Genomic DNA, 16,639 nt, shown 5'->3' on the forward strand with positions numbered 1-16,639 from the left:
TCTATTGATAAAGACAGGTTTGCGCTTCTTATACGCTCAAAAACAGCTTGTAGTCTCTGAATATACTGCTTCATGTTTTCACCAGAAATTATTACATCAACAAGGTAAACAAGAACTTGTGTTGGGATGAGCCCTCGTAAAACCGAATCCATCAGGCGTTGAAACATAGCTGGAGCATTACGAAGTCCAAACGGCATACGAAGATACTTGTATACTCCTGTTGCTGTTACAAATGAGGTTTTTTCTTGATCATCTGGATGCACTGTTAACTGGTGATAACCACTTGTTAAATCACATACTGAAAAAATTCGACATCTGCCCAAGTAGTCCAAGGTTTCCACTAAATTTGGTAAAGGGTAAATGTCGAGTGTGGTCACAGCATGCAAAGATTGGTAATCAACACAAAAACGGAATTGTGGTTCTCCAGAAATTGATTTCTTCTTTACAGTTACAACAGGCGAACACCACGGTGGGTCTGAAGGATCTCTTGGTTTTATAATTCCGGCTTCTAATTGTTCTTCAACCGTGTCTTCTACCAACTCTCTTTGACTGAATGGTATTCGGTAAGGTTTCTGTGTGATTGGGGCAGCATTCCCTGTATGAATACGATGTCGAACTAAATGAGTGACAGGTAAATTTGCACGTTCTCGGAATACATCTGCATACTCCAACAAAATAGGTGCTAAAATCTTCTGTTCATCAGCTGTCAAATGTTCTATCTTCTTCCAAATCTTGCGCTTCAGTTCATTATTAACTTCGTCTCCTCGTTGCAATTTTGCGGTACTGCTACAAAACTTTGTGTTTATAACTGCAGCATTTGTTACTTCACCTGGAATCTGTATTGTGTCACTTTTACTTACGCTCGACACTTCAGCAACTTTCGTGCCTCGTGGCAAAACAACATCCTAATTGCTCATATTCGTTATTGTAACCGGGACTTTTGCGACATTCTGTCTCACGATTGTAGCGATACCTACACTTCTAGCAACATAACAATGCATTATATCCAGTAACTCACTTTTGTCGGATCGCTCAATTAATAACAAAGTTTCTTCCTTGCATCGGAGTGACTTAACTTTAACGTAGATTGTCTTTCCTGCTCCCTTGGGAATTTGCTGAGGCTTATCAATTTGAACATCGACTCGGACGGTTTGAACTGATGCGGTCCATTCCCACGACGTCAGCATTGCTGCTCCTTTGAGTACGATCTGAAGAACGATTTCCTAGGTTATAGTTGCTACGGCCTAGTCTGATCTTCTTTCTGCGACAAATATCTCTGACTCGTTAGCGGACAAGAACTCAAATCCAAGTTCACCGTCATAACGCGTTTCGTTATTTGAAACCACTTGCACCCTTCCTGTGTATTTATCTTTATTTACACCTTCATCTTGGCCTTGTACGTCATCTTCTCCATAGTTACGTAGCTTTCCTCCGTTTAAGCCTCGCACTTTTAATAGCGCCGGTTTCAATCTACGCCACACCACAGTAATGAGGTCTGTACTCCTGTATCAATAAGTAGTTTGATGTTTCTCCCAAGATATACAGCACCTGTCACGAAGTCATTTTCCGTCTGATTTTCGCTGGAACTAACAGGCAAGGGGCTGGAACTAACTGGCAAGGGGCGGACGGTGTGGTGGCCCGTACGTCGCCGTACTCGTTTAAAGATCTGCCAAATTGTCTGTTGTTCGCATTACTTTTCCTCTTGTTACGACAATCTCTCGAACATGACCCTGCATCCCGCAATGATAGCAGATTCGCTTCTCTTTACAATCCTTACTCTTGTGACCCAGCTTATTGTATCTGTAGAATTGTACTGTTGTGTTGAAAACTCTGCGTTCTTGTTTCTGCGTGTCATTCGGGCGTCTTAGTGCTTCAACGAAACCAACAGCTGATTCTACTGCTTCCTGAAACGTTTTACATCATGCCAGTCGAACTGCTTTGCTCACTTCCTCTCCGTTCAATCCACGAATGAATGTGTCCAAGACTCTTTGGTCGGCTTCGAACAACTGAATGCGATTTTCATTTTCATCTTCTACTAACTCGAACATTTGAACGTTGATGTTTCAAATTCTGTCGGCAAACTGCTCGATAGATTCGTATTGTCGCATTCGCAAACTGTAAAGCTGCTCTCTGTAAAATCTGATCGCGTTTTTACTTTTAAATCTCTGAACAACATTCGTTCTAAACTCATTGTAATCTTCTGTTTTCACGAAAGTGGACTCCGCGCTAATGAAATCTTATACTGCTCCCTGAATTCTTAATTTGGCAACCACTAGCTTATCGGAATCTGTCCACGATCCTAAAAGGGCGGCACCTTCAAGTTTACGAAAAAACACTTTCACATCGTCTTCGGGTTTCCTGCTAAACACTGGTACTGCTGGCAATAATGAAATATTCTTTATTGTAGTTGTACCTGTACTGCACGAACTATCATTTGACAAGTCTTTCGGAATTTTACGCTCGCTTCTTTCTGGTTTTAACTGGCGAATCTCTTCTTGCAGTTCATTAATAACAGTTTGTAGATCAACAATGTTACTCTGACTGGATTGCGACATTTCGTCTAAATTGACGCCAATGAGCCACTCAAATGTAAAACAAAAATCCAGCACTGCCTTTCGTATTCTAGCCAAACTGCACTAAACCAAACTGAATTCTAGCGTCGGATGTCCCTGCGTAGTCGGAAGACGTTCGTGCTGCTGCTGCTGCTGCTCGAAGTTCACGTAGTGCTGCACCTCTTCAGGACCGTAGATTTTCCGTAATTATCCCCAAGCTGACACCACTTCTATAAGGCGGTTGTTTTTGTTGTTGCCTCGGATGATAATTAGATGAAATATTTGTCAGGATTTTTAAGCGGTGGGTCCTTAAGGTACGGCAATACGCGAACACCGACAAGTAAGTTTAAACAGTTTTATTAACAAAGGCTGATTATAAAACACGCACGCTACGCGCACCCTTCATCACTGTGTCTGACATCCTAATTACGGTCGTATCGAAAGGCTCCACGGTGAGCTAAGAAAAGAGACATATTGGCGCCCAAGGCTGCGCTAGTTAAAACGGCGGCCAGTCGCGTACTCCCGCGGCCGGACGCACTCGTACTGTCCAGCAGGTCTGCCGACGAGCGCGTGTTACGTACCGTGCGGCTGCGTGCAACCCGTACACCCTTACACAGACTTATTTCGTGCTCATATTGATTTGTTACTTCGATTATGACTATTGAAACCTCACCAATGTACGATACTTAACATTAACAGATATCATATGTATGTGGTTGTTCAGTTGTTACTTGCATTATATGCATTAAAACCTTACCTATTAAGGACGTGATAGCATAAAACTTGACATTGACATAAACATTGACATTGACACTGCCAGTGTTATTCAGTCAGGAGTTTAAAATTTTCATACGCAACTTTAGAGCTTAACATATTATTACTGGGTCAATTTATAAAACTTACAATTAGTCAGTTCATAAAACTTACAATTAGTACATTATAGCTGTAATAACTATGTATACCGTCAGAACATTACAATTTTACAACTGCCGGTTTGACACATCGTGGTAGCTCTCGTCGTGCCCTCTTCCTCTGTTTCCTCGCCGATGCTGTCGTCCCTGTCGTTGCTGTGCAGCTTGGCGTTGCCTCCCTCTCCTGTACTCCTCGAGACTCTGTCTGCTGTGTCACTGATTAACTTCCATTGATCAGGATCCCGCAGTGCTCGCTTCAGATTGTCTTGTAGCAGTTGTACTTCCTCACTCGGTTCAGGTCTGTTGCAGTGGAGAACAACATTCTCTGGTGTGCCCAGGTTTCCACATGTGGAATTGGCGGCTCTGTCCTGATGTATACAGTTAAAGTATGTTGGGTACGGTCCGTGACCTGTAAGGAAATGCATCGTGCCTGAACCTGGGTCAGCATGTCTCATTTTTAGGCGCTCTTCAATATTAGGAAAGAACTCATATACGTGCCTGCCCTTTTCACCGGTGCCCCACTGCCTTTGCCACTCCATTAATCTCTGTCGCTTTAAGTCGTGTCTAGTCGGGATATCCTCACGAGTTATCTCCAGAACTTTGTGATGCTCTCCCCATCTCAGCCAATACGCTACCTCTCTATATTTAATTGTTATATCTATAGGATACGTGCCGAGCACTACGCATAGGGCTTCAGTAAATGTTGTTACGAAGGCGCCCGATAGCCGCAGGAGTACATTCCTCTGACCACTTCTGGCGGCTGTCACATATGTCGATAGGCGTAATCTGTGTGCCCGTGTGCTAGAGGCAAAACTCACTATCGACTTGTATATTGCATAGTAATATGTCTTAATCATTTTTAGTGGCATCCCATACTCTACCGTATTTATTCTGGCGAGTTCGTGTAGAATAGCTACTGCCTTGTCTGTTGTCAGCTTTATATGCTGCATAAATGATAGTTTTTCGTCTAGCTGGACTCCGAGGTAGCTATCACTAAAACTAATAGATCGTCAGCATAGCCTACGATCCCTTCTGTGTTGACGCTTTCTTGCGTGAGACAGAGAAGTGGCTCAGTTGTAATATCCCAAAATAGGGGCCCTCGGATAGATCATTGTGGACATCCTTTTGTTATATTCTTGACTACCTTTCTGTTGCTTCTTTCCATTGGGCGACCCTATCTCGGCAGTAGTCTTTCAAGTTGTGGTATAGGGTGCCCGGGACCTGCAACTCTCTTAGCCGTAAGAATAATTCAGGCCACCACATGTTGTCAAATGCTCCTTATATATCTATCAGTATTACTACTTCATATTTTCTGTCAGTATCATTAATAATTCGAAGCACTTGATTGATGGAGTCGTCGATTGACCTATTCTTGCGCATCGTCTGGTAAAAGTTTAAAAAGCCGATATTACTGATATTTTATTATTAACTTTAAGTTCATTATTCAATGATTTTACTTCTGAATTTTTTATTCCAAGTACCATACTTACACAGCCATTTTGGCCAACATAAAATGAAAGTGTCCATAATTGTCATTTTTCTTTTTGAAGAATCACTTTAAGAGCCCATTTTATAAAGTCGCCTAGGTGCAGTTTGTTCATGTAAATGTTTATATGTATTCACACTATTTTCTCCTGAAAATGAGAGCCTACCTCATATAGTTATTTTGGGGACCTTATTCATGGAAACCTTTATGTAATGGTAGGATCCTTTTTTCTTTTATATCTATTTGTATATCATGAGCTATGTAAAGTTATCATGAGGTATTTTTCTGAGTGCAGATAAACAAATTTCACAAGCTGGTGGCTCGGTCGGAGACTGTTGATGAGCTGTTCCCAGCAGACGTTCCAAGGGCGCTGAAGCCGGCGGAACTTGACAGCATGCCAAGCACACGCAGAAGGGTGGAGCCACATTAGCTCCCCCTCCCCTTCTCTGATACTCTTTGGTGCCCGCAGATCGGGTGTTTGCTGCTCTTCGCCGAAACAGTGTACCTGAGTGGTGAGCTAACAACCGATGGACATGCCCACCCTCTCTCAGCGTGCTACGCGCCGGACAGCATTCCTACATGATGTGCCAATAGGGGCATACTAGCAAGCCAGGCGCACTGACATACGCATGAGATGGCGGAAGCACAACTCAGTCATCGAAACACCCGACGTGGAAGAAGAAGAGGAGCTCATTAAACAGTTAACTGCAGAGTCTGAATCCACACCTACATTCTACATCTACATTTATACTCCGCAAGTCACCCAATGTCGTGTGGCGGAGGGCACTTTACGTGCCACTGTCATTAACTCCCTTTCCTGTTCCAGTCGAATATGTTTAGCGGGAAGAACGACTGCCGGAAAGCATCCATGCGCACTCGAATCTCTCTAGTTTGCCGATGACATTGTAATTCTGTCAGAGACAGCAAAGGACCTGGAGGAGCAGTTGAACAGAATGGACAGTGTCTTGAAAGGAGGATATAAGATGAACATCAACAAAAGCAAAACAAGGATAATGGAATGTAGTCGAACTAAATCAGGTGATGCTGAGGGAATTAGATTAGGAAATGAGACACTTAAAGTAGTAAAGGAGTTTTGCTATTTGGGGAGAAAAATAACTGATGACAGTCAAAGTAGAGAGGATATAAAATGTAGATCGGCAATGGCAAGAAAAGCGTTTCTGAAGAAGAGAAATTTGTGAACATCGAGTATAGATTTAAATGTCAGGAAGTCGTTTCTGAAAGTATTTGTATGGAGTGTAACTGTGTATGGAAGTGAAACATGGACGATAAACAGTTTAGACAAGGAGAGAATAGAAGCTATCGAAATTTGGTGCTACAGAAGAATGCTGAAGATTAGATGGGTAGATCACATAACTAATGGGGAGGTACTAAATAGAATTGCAAAGAAGAGGAATTTGTGGCACAACTTGGTAAGAAGGGATCGGTTGGTAGGATATGTTCTGAGGCATCAAGGGATCACCAATTTAATACTGGAGGGAAGTGTGGAGGGTAAAAATCGTAGATGGAGACCAAGAGATGAATACAGCAAGCAGATTCAGAAGGATGTAGGTCGCAGTAGTTACTTGGAGATGAAGAGGCTTGCACAGGACAGAGTAGCATGGAGAGCTGCATCAAACCAGTCTTTGCACTGAAGACCGCAACAACAGTCTCCACTGCCAGCGATCCAATGCACCTGAACATGTTTACCAATGTATGGATTGTTTTATCAGTGGGACCATCGTGATAGAATTTGCAGTGAAATCTCATCTGATGTCATCATATGACGACATCTGTAGCCTCCACGTCGCAGTAGCCACCATCTATTTTACAGTAAAAAACATGCACATTCATGCTGTAAACAACGAAATACATTTGTAATTACCAGCATGAGTTTAGTGCATATCAGGCAACAGAAAGTACACACAAAATATGTTAAATGTACCTGCAATGATCATAAAGCATATATTTCTACAAAATGGATACTTAATCTCTGGACACCCTGTAGATGAAAGAAATCACGTTAGCATGGATTTGCTAAAATTATACAAAATATGAAAATGATCAATATATGTGATTGTTGTCAACATACATCGTAATGACATCACCGATATAAAAGTGATAAACAGAAATAGATAGTGGCAGTTACCATGATGTAGCTATCAGCTGAAATCTAAAATAAAAATGGCCAACACAAGGTGTCTCAACAACAGTGAAAATTTATATAACATGAGGCTCTATTTCCCTATATGTGATCTTGACTAATAAAGACTTTACAAAAACTCAACATTCATTATCCTACCTGAGAGCTTGGCAGATAAAGATTTTACAAAAAATTAAGATTCATTTCTGAAACATTTAGGTTACTATTAGTTACATTAAATTAAAACCGTCTTTCGTTTATTGTAACACATTCTGTTTTTTTATTTCTATTCCTGTAATCTCGTTTATCTTATTCCGTAGGCTAAGTCTCCCCTTATACCCTTTTGTAAACAAATACTTTTGGGAAAAACATACTTTCTTGCCATAGCGCTTTTTTAAAAGGGAAATGAACGAGCAAACTAACCAAGTAATATGCAGGTATAAACAGAACAGGCTATATTCCAGTGGGTAACATTTATCTTCAGCAGTGGAAGATCTTGGGCAATATTGGGGGAAGCATTATGATAGCAGAAATGTTTTAACTTTGCTGGCTATCTTAACAGCTGGCCATTCATATTGGCAGTAGAGTGTTTTCACAAGTAAGGTGACTGCTTTAGTCGGAAAATTTAATGGAGGAGAGATGGAAGCGCAAGTTTCAAAGCAGCAAACATAAGTCCTGTTGGCATAATCATACTTTGCCCTTTGACCAATGATGGTGAGCAGGCGAACTCACCCACCTTCAAACGTCAGTTGGTATTTCTGCACATATGGTCGAAATTGTTACTGACATAATTTTAAGATGGTGTCATTCGTTCTTAATGTGGTTGTGCATATTTTACCAAGAGTTTAACATACTGAAAACTGACCCTAGAATGCTGGACACGAAAATGTATTTCTTGTAGAACTCGTTTGAACCGTTAAATTCGCTGGTAAATGAGTTATTGCCAGAAGATGAACTGTCATTCTAAAACTTTCTAACGGGTAAAACTAATTTTTAATTAATTTTGAGTCGTATTTCTACCTCTAAGTCAGATATACATGTGCTAGATGCCATCCCAGCTCACGTTAAGTTACAAGAAACAGTAAGATATCTGGCTATTGTCTACTGGAGACACCCTCTATCATCACTACACTATTCTTACAGCGTTCCTGAATGCACAACTTATAAGTTTTATGTAAAATGAAAGTTGATATCTACAATACTCCGAAGGCACATGTGACAGTAAGGCTCTTAAAATAACAGTTTCAGCTTTGTTTTATTCTTTTAACTAGTCATGTGTATGAGAGGTCACTGGTAGTGTAAATATAACTATCCCCGTACTTAATTCTGTAACCATAGTGTAGATCCTCTCATCGTTCAGTGATTCCACAAATGAAAATAACGTTGTATTTTAATGGGGTTTTATCTTAGGTCAAGAATACATTCTGTACCAGTACCTTTGACAAAGAAAACTTAGAACCACAGATTTTGAGATGTGGTACGATAGAACTTTATTTTTTACCAGTACAGTTGATGTATTAGCACTTTTAAATTGCATAGAAAGCGTTAAAATATCATTTTAGGAAGTCTAAATTTCAAAAATGCTGCTCCAGAAGGTCACAGTAAAGGAACCTTTTTTTTTTTTTTTTTTTTTTTTTTTTTTTTTTTTTTTTTTTTTTTTTACAGCTCTCCGAAGGTGCATATAAATATTCTGTTTACGGTCAGTGACCACAGCAAAAGATTTCTATCATTATTCTGAAATCAGAATACGGTAAAAATCCATTTCGGCAGTAGTGTGTACCTCGACAAGTCCATACTCTAAGTTACCATATACAGGGTGTTTAAAAAATGACCGGTATATTTGAAACGGCAATAAAAACTAAACGAGCAGCGATAGAAATACACCGTGTGTTGCAATATGCTTGGGACAACAGTACATTTTCAGGCGGACAAACTTTCGAAATTACAGTAGTTACAATTTTCAACAACAGATGGCGCTGCAAGTGATGTGAAAGATATAGAAGACAACGCAGTCTGTGAGTGCGCCATTCTGTACGTCGTCTTTCTGCTGTAAGCATGTGCTGTTCACAACGTGCAAGTGTGCTGTAGACAACATGGTTTATTCCTTAGAACAGAGGATTTTTCTGGTGTTGGAATTCCACCGCCTAGAACACAGTGTTGTTGCAACAAGACGAAGTTTTCAACGGAGGTTTAATGTAACCAAAGGACCGAAAAGCGATACAATAAAGGATCTGTTTGAAAAATTTCAACGGACTGGGAACGTCACGGATGAACGTGCTGGAAAGGTAGGGCGACCGCGTACGGCAACCACACAGGGCAACGCGCAGCTAGTGCAGCAGGTGATCCAACAGTGGCCTCGGGTTTCCGTTCGCCGTGTTGCAGCTGTGGTCCAAATGACGCCAACGTCCACGTATCGTCTCATGCGCCAGAGTTTACACCTCTATCCATACAAAATTCAAACGCGGCAACCCCTCAGCGCTGCTACCATTGCTGCACGAGAGACATTCGCTAACGATATAGTGCACACGATTGATGACGGCGATATGCATGTGGGCAGCATTTGGTTTACTGACGAAGCTTATTTTTACCTGGACGGCTTCGTCAATAAACAGAACTGGCGCATATGGGGAACCGAAAAGCCCCATGTTGCAGTCCCATCGTCCCTGCATCCTCAAAAAGTACTGGTCTGGGCCGCCATTTCTTCCAAAGGAATCATTGGCCCATTTTTCAGATCCGAAACGATTACTGCATCACGCTATCTGGACATTCTTCGTGAATTTGTGGCGGTACAAACTGCCTTAGAAGACACTGCGAACACCTCGTGGTTTATGCAAGATGGTGCCCGGCCACATCGCACGGCCGACGTCTTTAATTTCCTGAATGAATATTTCGATGATCGTGTGATTGCTTTGGGCTATCCGAAACATACAGGAGGCGGCGTGGATTGGCCTCCCTATTCGCAAGACATGAACCCCTGTGACTTCTTTCTGTGGGGACACTTGAAAGACCAGGTGTACCGCCAGAATCCAGAAACAATTGAACAGCTGAAGCAGTACATCTCATCTGCATGTGAAGCCATTCCGCCAGACACGTTGTCAAAGGTTTCGGGTAATTTCATTCAGAGACTACGCCATATTATTGCTACGCATGGTGGATATGTGGAAAATATCGTATTATAGAGTTTCCCAAACCGCAGCGCCATCTGTTGTTGAAAATTGTAACTACTGTAATTTCGAAAGTTTGTCTGCCTGAAAATGTACTGTTGTCCCAAGCATATTGCAACAAACGGTGTATTTCTATCGCTGCTCGTTTAGTTTTTATTGCCGTTTCAAATATACCGGTCATTTTTGAAACACCCTGTACATACTTTTGGAAACATTGCGTTACTGGAAATGATACTGAATAATTTTTATACCATACGGTGGTTAATGGAAATAGCTGAAGGTTATAATGAGATTCCTGCCAGTAGATTTAAGAAATTTTTTTGTTCTACGAAGTATTTATTTACGTAGATGAAGACATATCTCATATTTTGGTCATGACGTACAAAAACAAGCTATTCAAGAGCTGCACTATCAATCGAACGAAAGCAGAATGAGCACATTACTGCCTGCAAGGACAGTTGCTGACACTATTGTGCGGTTGTGAGGACAACGACAAAAGGCCACTGAGGTTAAACAGCTTTTAAATTTCCTGACTGTCGTGTGCCAGTAGTGTGTTTCCACAGCCAACTGACACGGCATGAGCGAGAGTGGGTATGCATGCAGAAGCGCTGGTTTGTCTTGAATGCTATGAACTTTGTACGTCGATAAACAGTTTGTTTTTTCAATTTCGTGTTGGTGGTGGCGTGTGGATGTTGTGAACGTAAGGGTTTAAAGAGATATCTTGTAAATATTAGTTTTTGACTTTTAAAACACCCTAATAATGTCTATGCTTGCGGAGAGGCGTACGAAAAAGAAGTGGTGTCTCAACCCTAATGGCAAAGACTGGAGTAACGGTGAGTTAATGGAGTTGAGTGACTGTATGGTTACTGTATGAGTGATCATAGAGTTTAACTTTGGCTCGTACTTTCGAAGAGGCACATCTAGCTTGTTCACATTAATATTAGATGTTAGTGAGGGTTGGGGTAACACATCTAAGCATTGGCATATTTAGGACCATGAACGACACGTATTTCCTTATACATATCTAATAAATGTTTGATGTACATGAGATAACTGTAAGTTATATTTTTAATCTATACATTGCACAATAATTACGCTGGTAAACGAACTGAAACTGTTTCGTTTCTAAGTGGATTGATTTATTTAATTTTGCGAGGTTGAATTCAGATGTGCAAGCAAATTTCTTTCACGTCACCTTGCCGAAATGCAAAGTACTGACTAAATCTTTCTCATAAACTGGAAATTATTCACACACACGAAACATAAAAAAAATCATAATAGTGTTAATGCATTGCGTAGTTTGGAAACTTATTTGGGAAAATGGGATGCAGATGCTTTTTCTCGTGGGTCAACACATACCGAGTTGTAATGCTGGTAAAATTCCCTGTTCTTTTATTAATTGCCTTGTTAACTTAACAAGACTTTCTGATACATTAAATTCATCACTAACTTTTGCTCGACTCCAAGAATTCAGCAGTAAACTGATAAGTAAAACAACACTTTTTCTTCTTCACTGCAATCTTCGATTAAAGTAATGTCTTTAGGATTCACTCCATACACACTCACTTTTATGACATGCTGCATTAATAATAACACTAACATAACACTGAGACACCATTTTTCAACTGCACAATTCAAGAACTTCTAGCTAAATAAGTGTGAGTAGACAATTGTTGGTGTCAGGGGGAAGACAACAATCAGACTTGTATAGGCTTGCAGATGCAATTGTTAGCCTGCTGAAACAATTAACACAGAATTGTTTCGACAAATAATCATTAGCTAGTGTAATGTGGTGTGTTACTTTATGTAGTTGGTATACTTTGTGATTAGCCTACCAGATATTGCAGATGTTAAAAATGTATTTTTGACTCGTGTTTGTAATTTTTTCTCCATAACTTCCAATTTAATCTCAGAGTTGAAATTTATACTGAAGTTTGATATCATAAAGGTCTATTAACTGTGAAATTTTCAGATTTTTCTCTGGTCCCCCAATAAAGATATTGCAGCCCACAAAACGGAAAAATTAAAAAAATCTATTTTTAAAAATAGTTTATTTTTTAAGTGTACGCTGCTCAGCATTGATACTGTATAAAAAGTAACTATACTATACAATGTAATAGCAGAAAAAATATTAAAGCTGCCAAATTAATCTTTCTTTGGAGAACTACTGTTCAAAAATTGAGTTTTTTAAATTTGTGGCTGATAACTTTGAACTATTACAAATATATTAAAGAATACATTCAGCTAAGTGATAGTGATGTTAATTTGTAGCCCAGAGTGTGTTGAAGTAAATGCATTTTATCTGAAAGGCTTAGGACAATCCACTTCTGAATAATTGTAAAAAATGTAGATGCTTGTAAATACGAAAAAACGCATGTGGCCTGGAACTAATATGGCCCCCATTTCAAAATAATAAACAATATTTTAAAAAAAAATATTTTTGTGACTGCTTAACATTGGGAAATTCACCCAGCAAATATAAAATTTTTCTGAGATGGTCAAGCAACCAATTATTTTTTTCTTGGACCACTTGGTATGGGTTGTGACCCTCTTGTGAAATGCCACAGAGTATCTCTAAATAAAAGAAAACGAAAACCAACAGTTATTCTTCATGATTTTAGGAAGAACTCCGTTGACAGCTGGTAAAATTGTTGTTTATTAAAACACGGCTGATTTCGCGGCTTAAAGCCACATCATCAGGTGTAACAACATTAAGAGACCATAGGCGTACCAATCACCACTAGTCAAAATTTACTATTTAGAGAATATTGGCAAACTATGGTGTGCGAATTGACGATATTCCCTGTGTAGTAAATTTTTACTATAGGCGATGGGTATGCCTATGATCTTTTAATGTTGTTACACCTGATGATGTGGCTTTAAGCCGTGGAACCGGCTGTGTTTTAATAAACAACAATTTTACCAGCTGTCAGCTGAGTTCTTCCTTACATCATACCGTTCAACAGCTGCGGTTCCCCAGAATATACACGTAAAATAGTTTATGGTAATCCTTGATCACCCAAGTGTTTCATTGGTGATGGTAGCAATATTCCATGGTAAGACTTACTTGACCCTGTTAATCACTAACAACATCCAAATTTTGTGTGAAAAAACCTAGTTAGAAAACGGTGAACAATGTCTTTTTTCGCGAGTTTAGCATCAAATTATCATAAATGAACAATTTTCTGTTGTCCTATAGAGACAGTGGACACCTGTACTGCCCCCTAAAATCTAGGTGGTAGTGATAAACTGATCAGTCGCGTAGCCTGAACTGTAGGTTTAAGAGTGTTAGTTTGGTTGAGAGCTGACAAAGCCTGCGAATGTGAATGCAAAATAAATGTGTCAACAGCTAACCTGTAGCATAGTATGTAGTTAATGTTTGTGTTGGGGCAAGAGGAATGTTTGATATGAGTTGTCGCCAGTGACCAGATACATAGGAAGCATGCGTCAGAATTAGTAAACAGTATGGTGACTGTAACATGATGTTATTGATTTTGTCAAGCTACACACCAATCTGTCACCACACTGAAAACTTATCGAGGTGTATGATTAAGTCTTCTCGGGTTATCAGCTGAGTCAGTGTGTCATTCTGTGGCAACATTTCAACAAGTTTTCTGCTTGTCACCCTTGCCTGAAGATTAATATCCACAGGAATATAGGATGGTACTTTTGTCCATTTTTGCTGCCCTTCTTGCAGACAGGTGTGATCTCTGCCTCCTCCTGGCTATTGGCCACAGTTTTCTTGTTGGAGGGATCTATAGTATATTAATGGTTAAAAGAGTGGCTAACGCAGCAACAAATTGGTATAGAATGTGATAGAGATTCCAACAAGCCCTGGAACTTTGTTCATAAAGAATGATGAAAAATGCAAGGGCCTTGTACTTACAAATTTTTTTTCTCGATAAACACACCTTCATTCAGCTTGCCTTCACTAATATTGGGCAAAGATTCATTCAAATAATTGAATGCTTCGGCCTGTGTTTATCAAGAGCCTTCGCAGAATTCATCGTCAGCCATAGTTTAATATGAAGCTGGGGCATTATTAACTAGCACAATTATTGGTTAATTCTTAACATTTTCCTTTCCTGGAAGATACTTTTATCTGATAGCCCATTGCTTGATGTTGTTGTGGGTTTTGATCTCTCAGCTGTTCCACAAATACAGAAAACAACACTATTTTGTTAAACCAACCTGTAAGTAGTGAAATGATTTTTGAATGACAGCAGTTCGCCCACTCGTAATATTTATATTTGGTAACCCACAGTCGGAGGGCCGTGATTTCGTATGTTTTGTTCTTATGAAGTGGATGAACCAAATATTCTGATAGAAGGTTAATTGTTGCTAATATGGTACTAACGAATTGCTAATAACATTGCTTTCAAACTACTTTTACACTCATAAATTAACACTTGCCAATTTTTAGCATTATGCCGAACATCCAAATCTTCAATCAAACAATTGAAATCTGTGTTTGTGCACGTGCTCTCTCTCTCTCTCTCTCTCTCTCTCTCTCTCTCTCTCTCTCTCACACACACACACACACACACACACACACACACACACACATTGAATTTTTATTTTTAATGTATGCAGACAGATCACTGTGTCAAGTCTTAAATGTTGAAATTCTTGTTATTTGACCTAAAATCTTATAAATAAATAAAATATTAACTGACTGAAAATATAAATGTGTCATATAGTTACACAATACCACACTGTAGGGGTACATCCTTCCCCCATGAACCATGGACCTTGCCGTTGGTGGGGAGGCTTGCGTGCCTCAGCGATACAGATGGCCGTACCGTAGGTGCAACCACAACGGAGGGGTATCTGTTGAGAGGCCAGACAAACATGTGGTTCCTGAAGAGGGGCAGCAGCCTTTTCAGTAGTTGCAGGGGCAACAGTCTGGATGATTGACTGATCTGGCCTTGTAACATTAACCAAAACGGCCTTGCTGTGCTGGTACTGCGAACGGCTGAAAGCAAGGGGAAACTACAGCCGTAATTTTTCCCAAGGACATGCAGCTCTACTGTATGATTAAATGATGATGGCGTCCTCTTGGGTAAAATATTCCGGAGGTAAAATAGTCCCCCATTCGGATCTCCGGGCGGGGACTACTCAAGAGGATGTCGTTATCAGGAGAAAGAAAACTGGCATTCTACGGATCGGAGCGTGGAATGTCAGATCCCTTAATCGGGCAGGTAGGTTAGAAAATTTGAAGAGGGAAATGGATAGGTTAAAGTTAGATATAGTGGGAATTAGTGACGTTCGGTGGCAGGAGGAACAAGACTTTTGGTCAGGTGATTACAGGGTTATAAATACAAAATCAAATAGGGGTAATGCAGGAGTAGGTTTAATAATGAATAAAAAAATAGGAGTGCGGGTTAGCTACTACAAACAGCATAGTGAACGCATTATTGTGGCCAAGATAGACACAAAGCCCATGCCTACTACAGTAGTACAAGTTTATATGCCAACTAGCTCTGCAGATGATGAAGAAATTGATGAAATGTATGACGAGATAAAAGAAATTATTCAGGTAGTGAAGGGAGACGAAAATTTAATAGTCATGGGTGACTGGAATTCGTCAGTAGGAAAAGGGAGAGAAGGAAACATAGTAGGTGAATATGGATTGGGGGGAAGAAATGAAAGAGGAAGCCGCCTTGTAGAATTTTGCACAGAGCATAACTTAATCATAGCTAACACTTGGTTCAAGAATCATAAAAGAAGGTTGTATACCTGGAAGAATCCTGGAGATACTAATAGGTATCAGATAGATTATATAATGGTAAGACAGAGATTTAGGAACCAGGTTTTAAATTGTAAGACATTTCCAGGGGCAGATGTGGATTCTGACCACAATCTATTGGTTATGAACTGCAGATTGAAACTGAAGAAACTGCAAAAAGGTGGGAATTTAAGGAGATGGGACCTGGATAAACTGAAAGAACCAGAGGTTGTAGAGAGTTTCAGGGAGAGCATAAGGGAACAATTGACAGGAATGGGGAAAAGAAATACAGTAGAAGAAGAATGGGTAGCTCTGAGGGATGAAGTAGTGAAGGCAGCAGAGGATCAAGTAGGTAAAAAGACGAGGGCTAATAGAAATCCTTGGGTAACAGAAGAAATATTGAATTTAATTGATGAAAGGAGAAAATATAAAAATGCAGTAAATGAAGCAGGCAAAAAGGAATACAAACGACTCAAAAATGAGATCAACAGGAAGTGCAAAATGGCTAAGCAGGGATGGCTAGAGGACAAATGTAAGGATGTAGAGGCTTGTCTCACTAGGGGTAAGTTAGATACTGCCTACAGGAAAATTAAGGAGACCTTTGGAGAGAAGAGAACCACTTGTATGAATATCAAGAGCTCAGATGGCAACCCAGTTC

The 16,639-nt window shown here is 40.0% G+C and overlaps 1 protein-coding gene across 1 annotated transcript in view; it reads left to right on the forward strand.

Moving 5' to 3' along the window:
• The first annotated feature begins 10,884 nt into the window (after positions 1-10,884).
• LOC126248050 (PIN2/TERF1-interacting telomerase inhibitor 1) overlaps positions 10,885-16,639 on the forward strand; it is a 99,974-nt gene continuing 94,219 nt past the window's right edge. The window contains exon 1 of the mRNA XM_049948684.1: positions 10,885-11,086. Coding sequence (XP_049804641.1) covers positions 11,014-11,086 — 73 coding nt within the window. The 5' untranslated portion in view covers positions 10,885-11,013. The remainder of the gene's footprint in view (positions 11,087-16,639) is intronic.

This window comes from Schistocerca nitens, chromosome 3 (genome assembly GCF_023898315.1).
Source record: "Schistocerca nitens isolate TAMUIC-IGC-003100 chromosome 3, iqSchNite1.1, whole genome shotgun sequence".
Classification (NCBI taxonomy): domain Eukaryota; kingdom Metazoa; phylum Arthropoda; class Insecta; order Orthoptera; family Acrididae; genus Schistocerca; species Schistocerca nitens.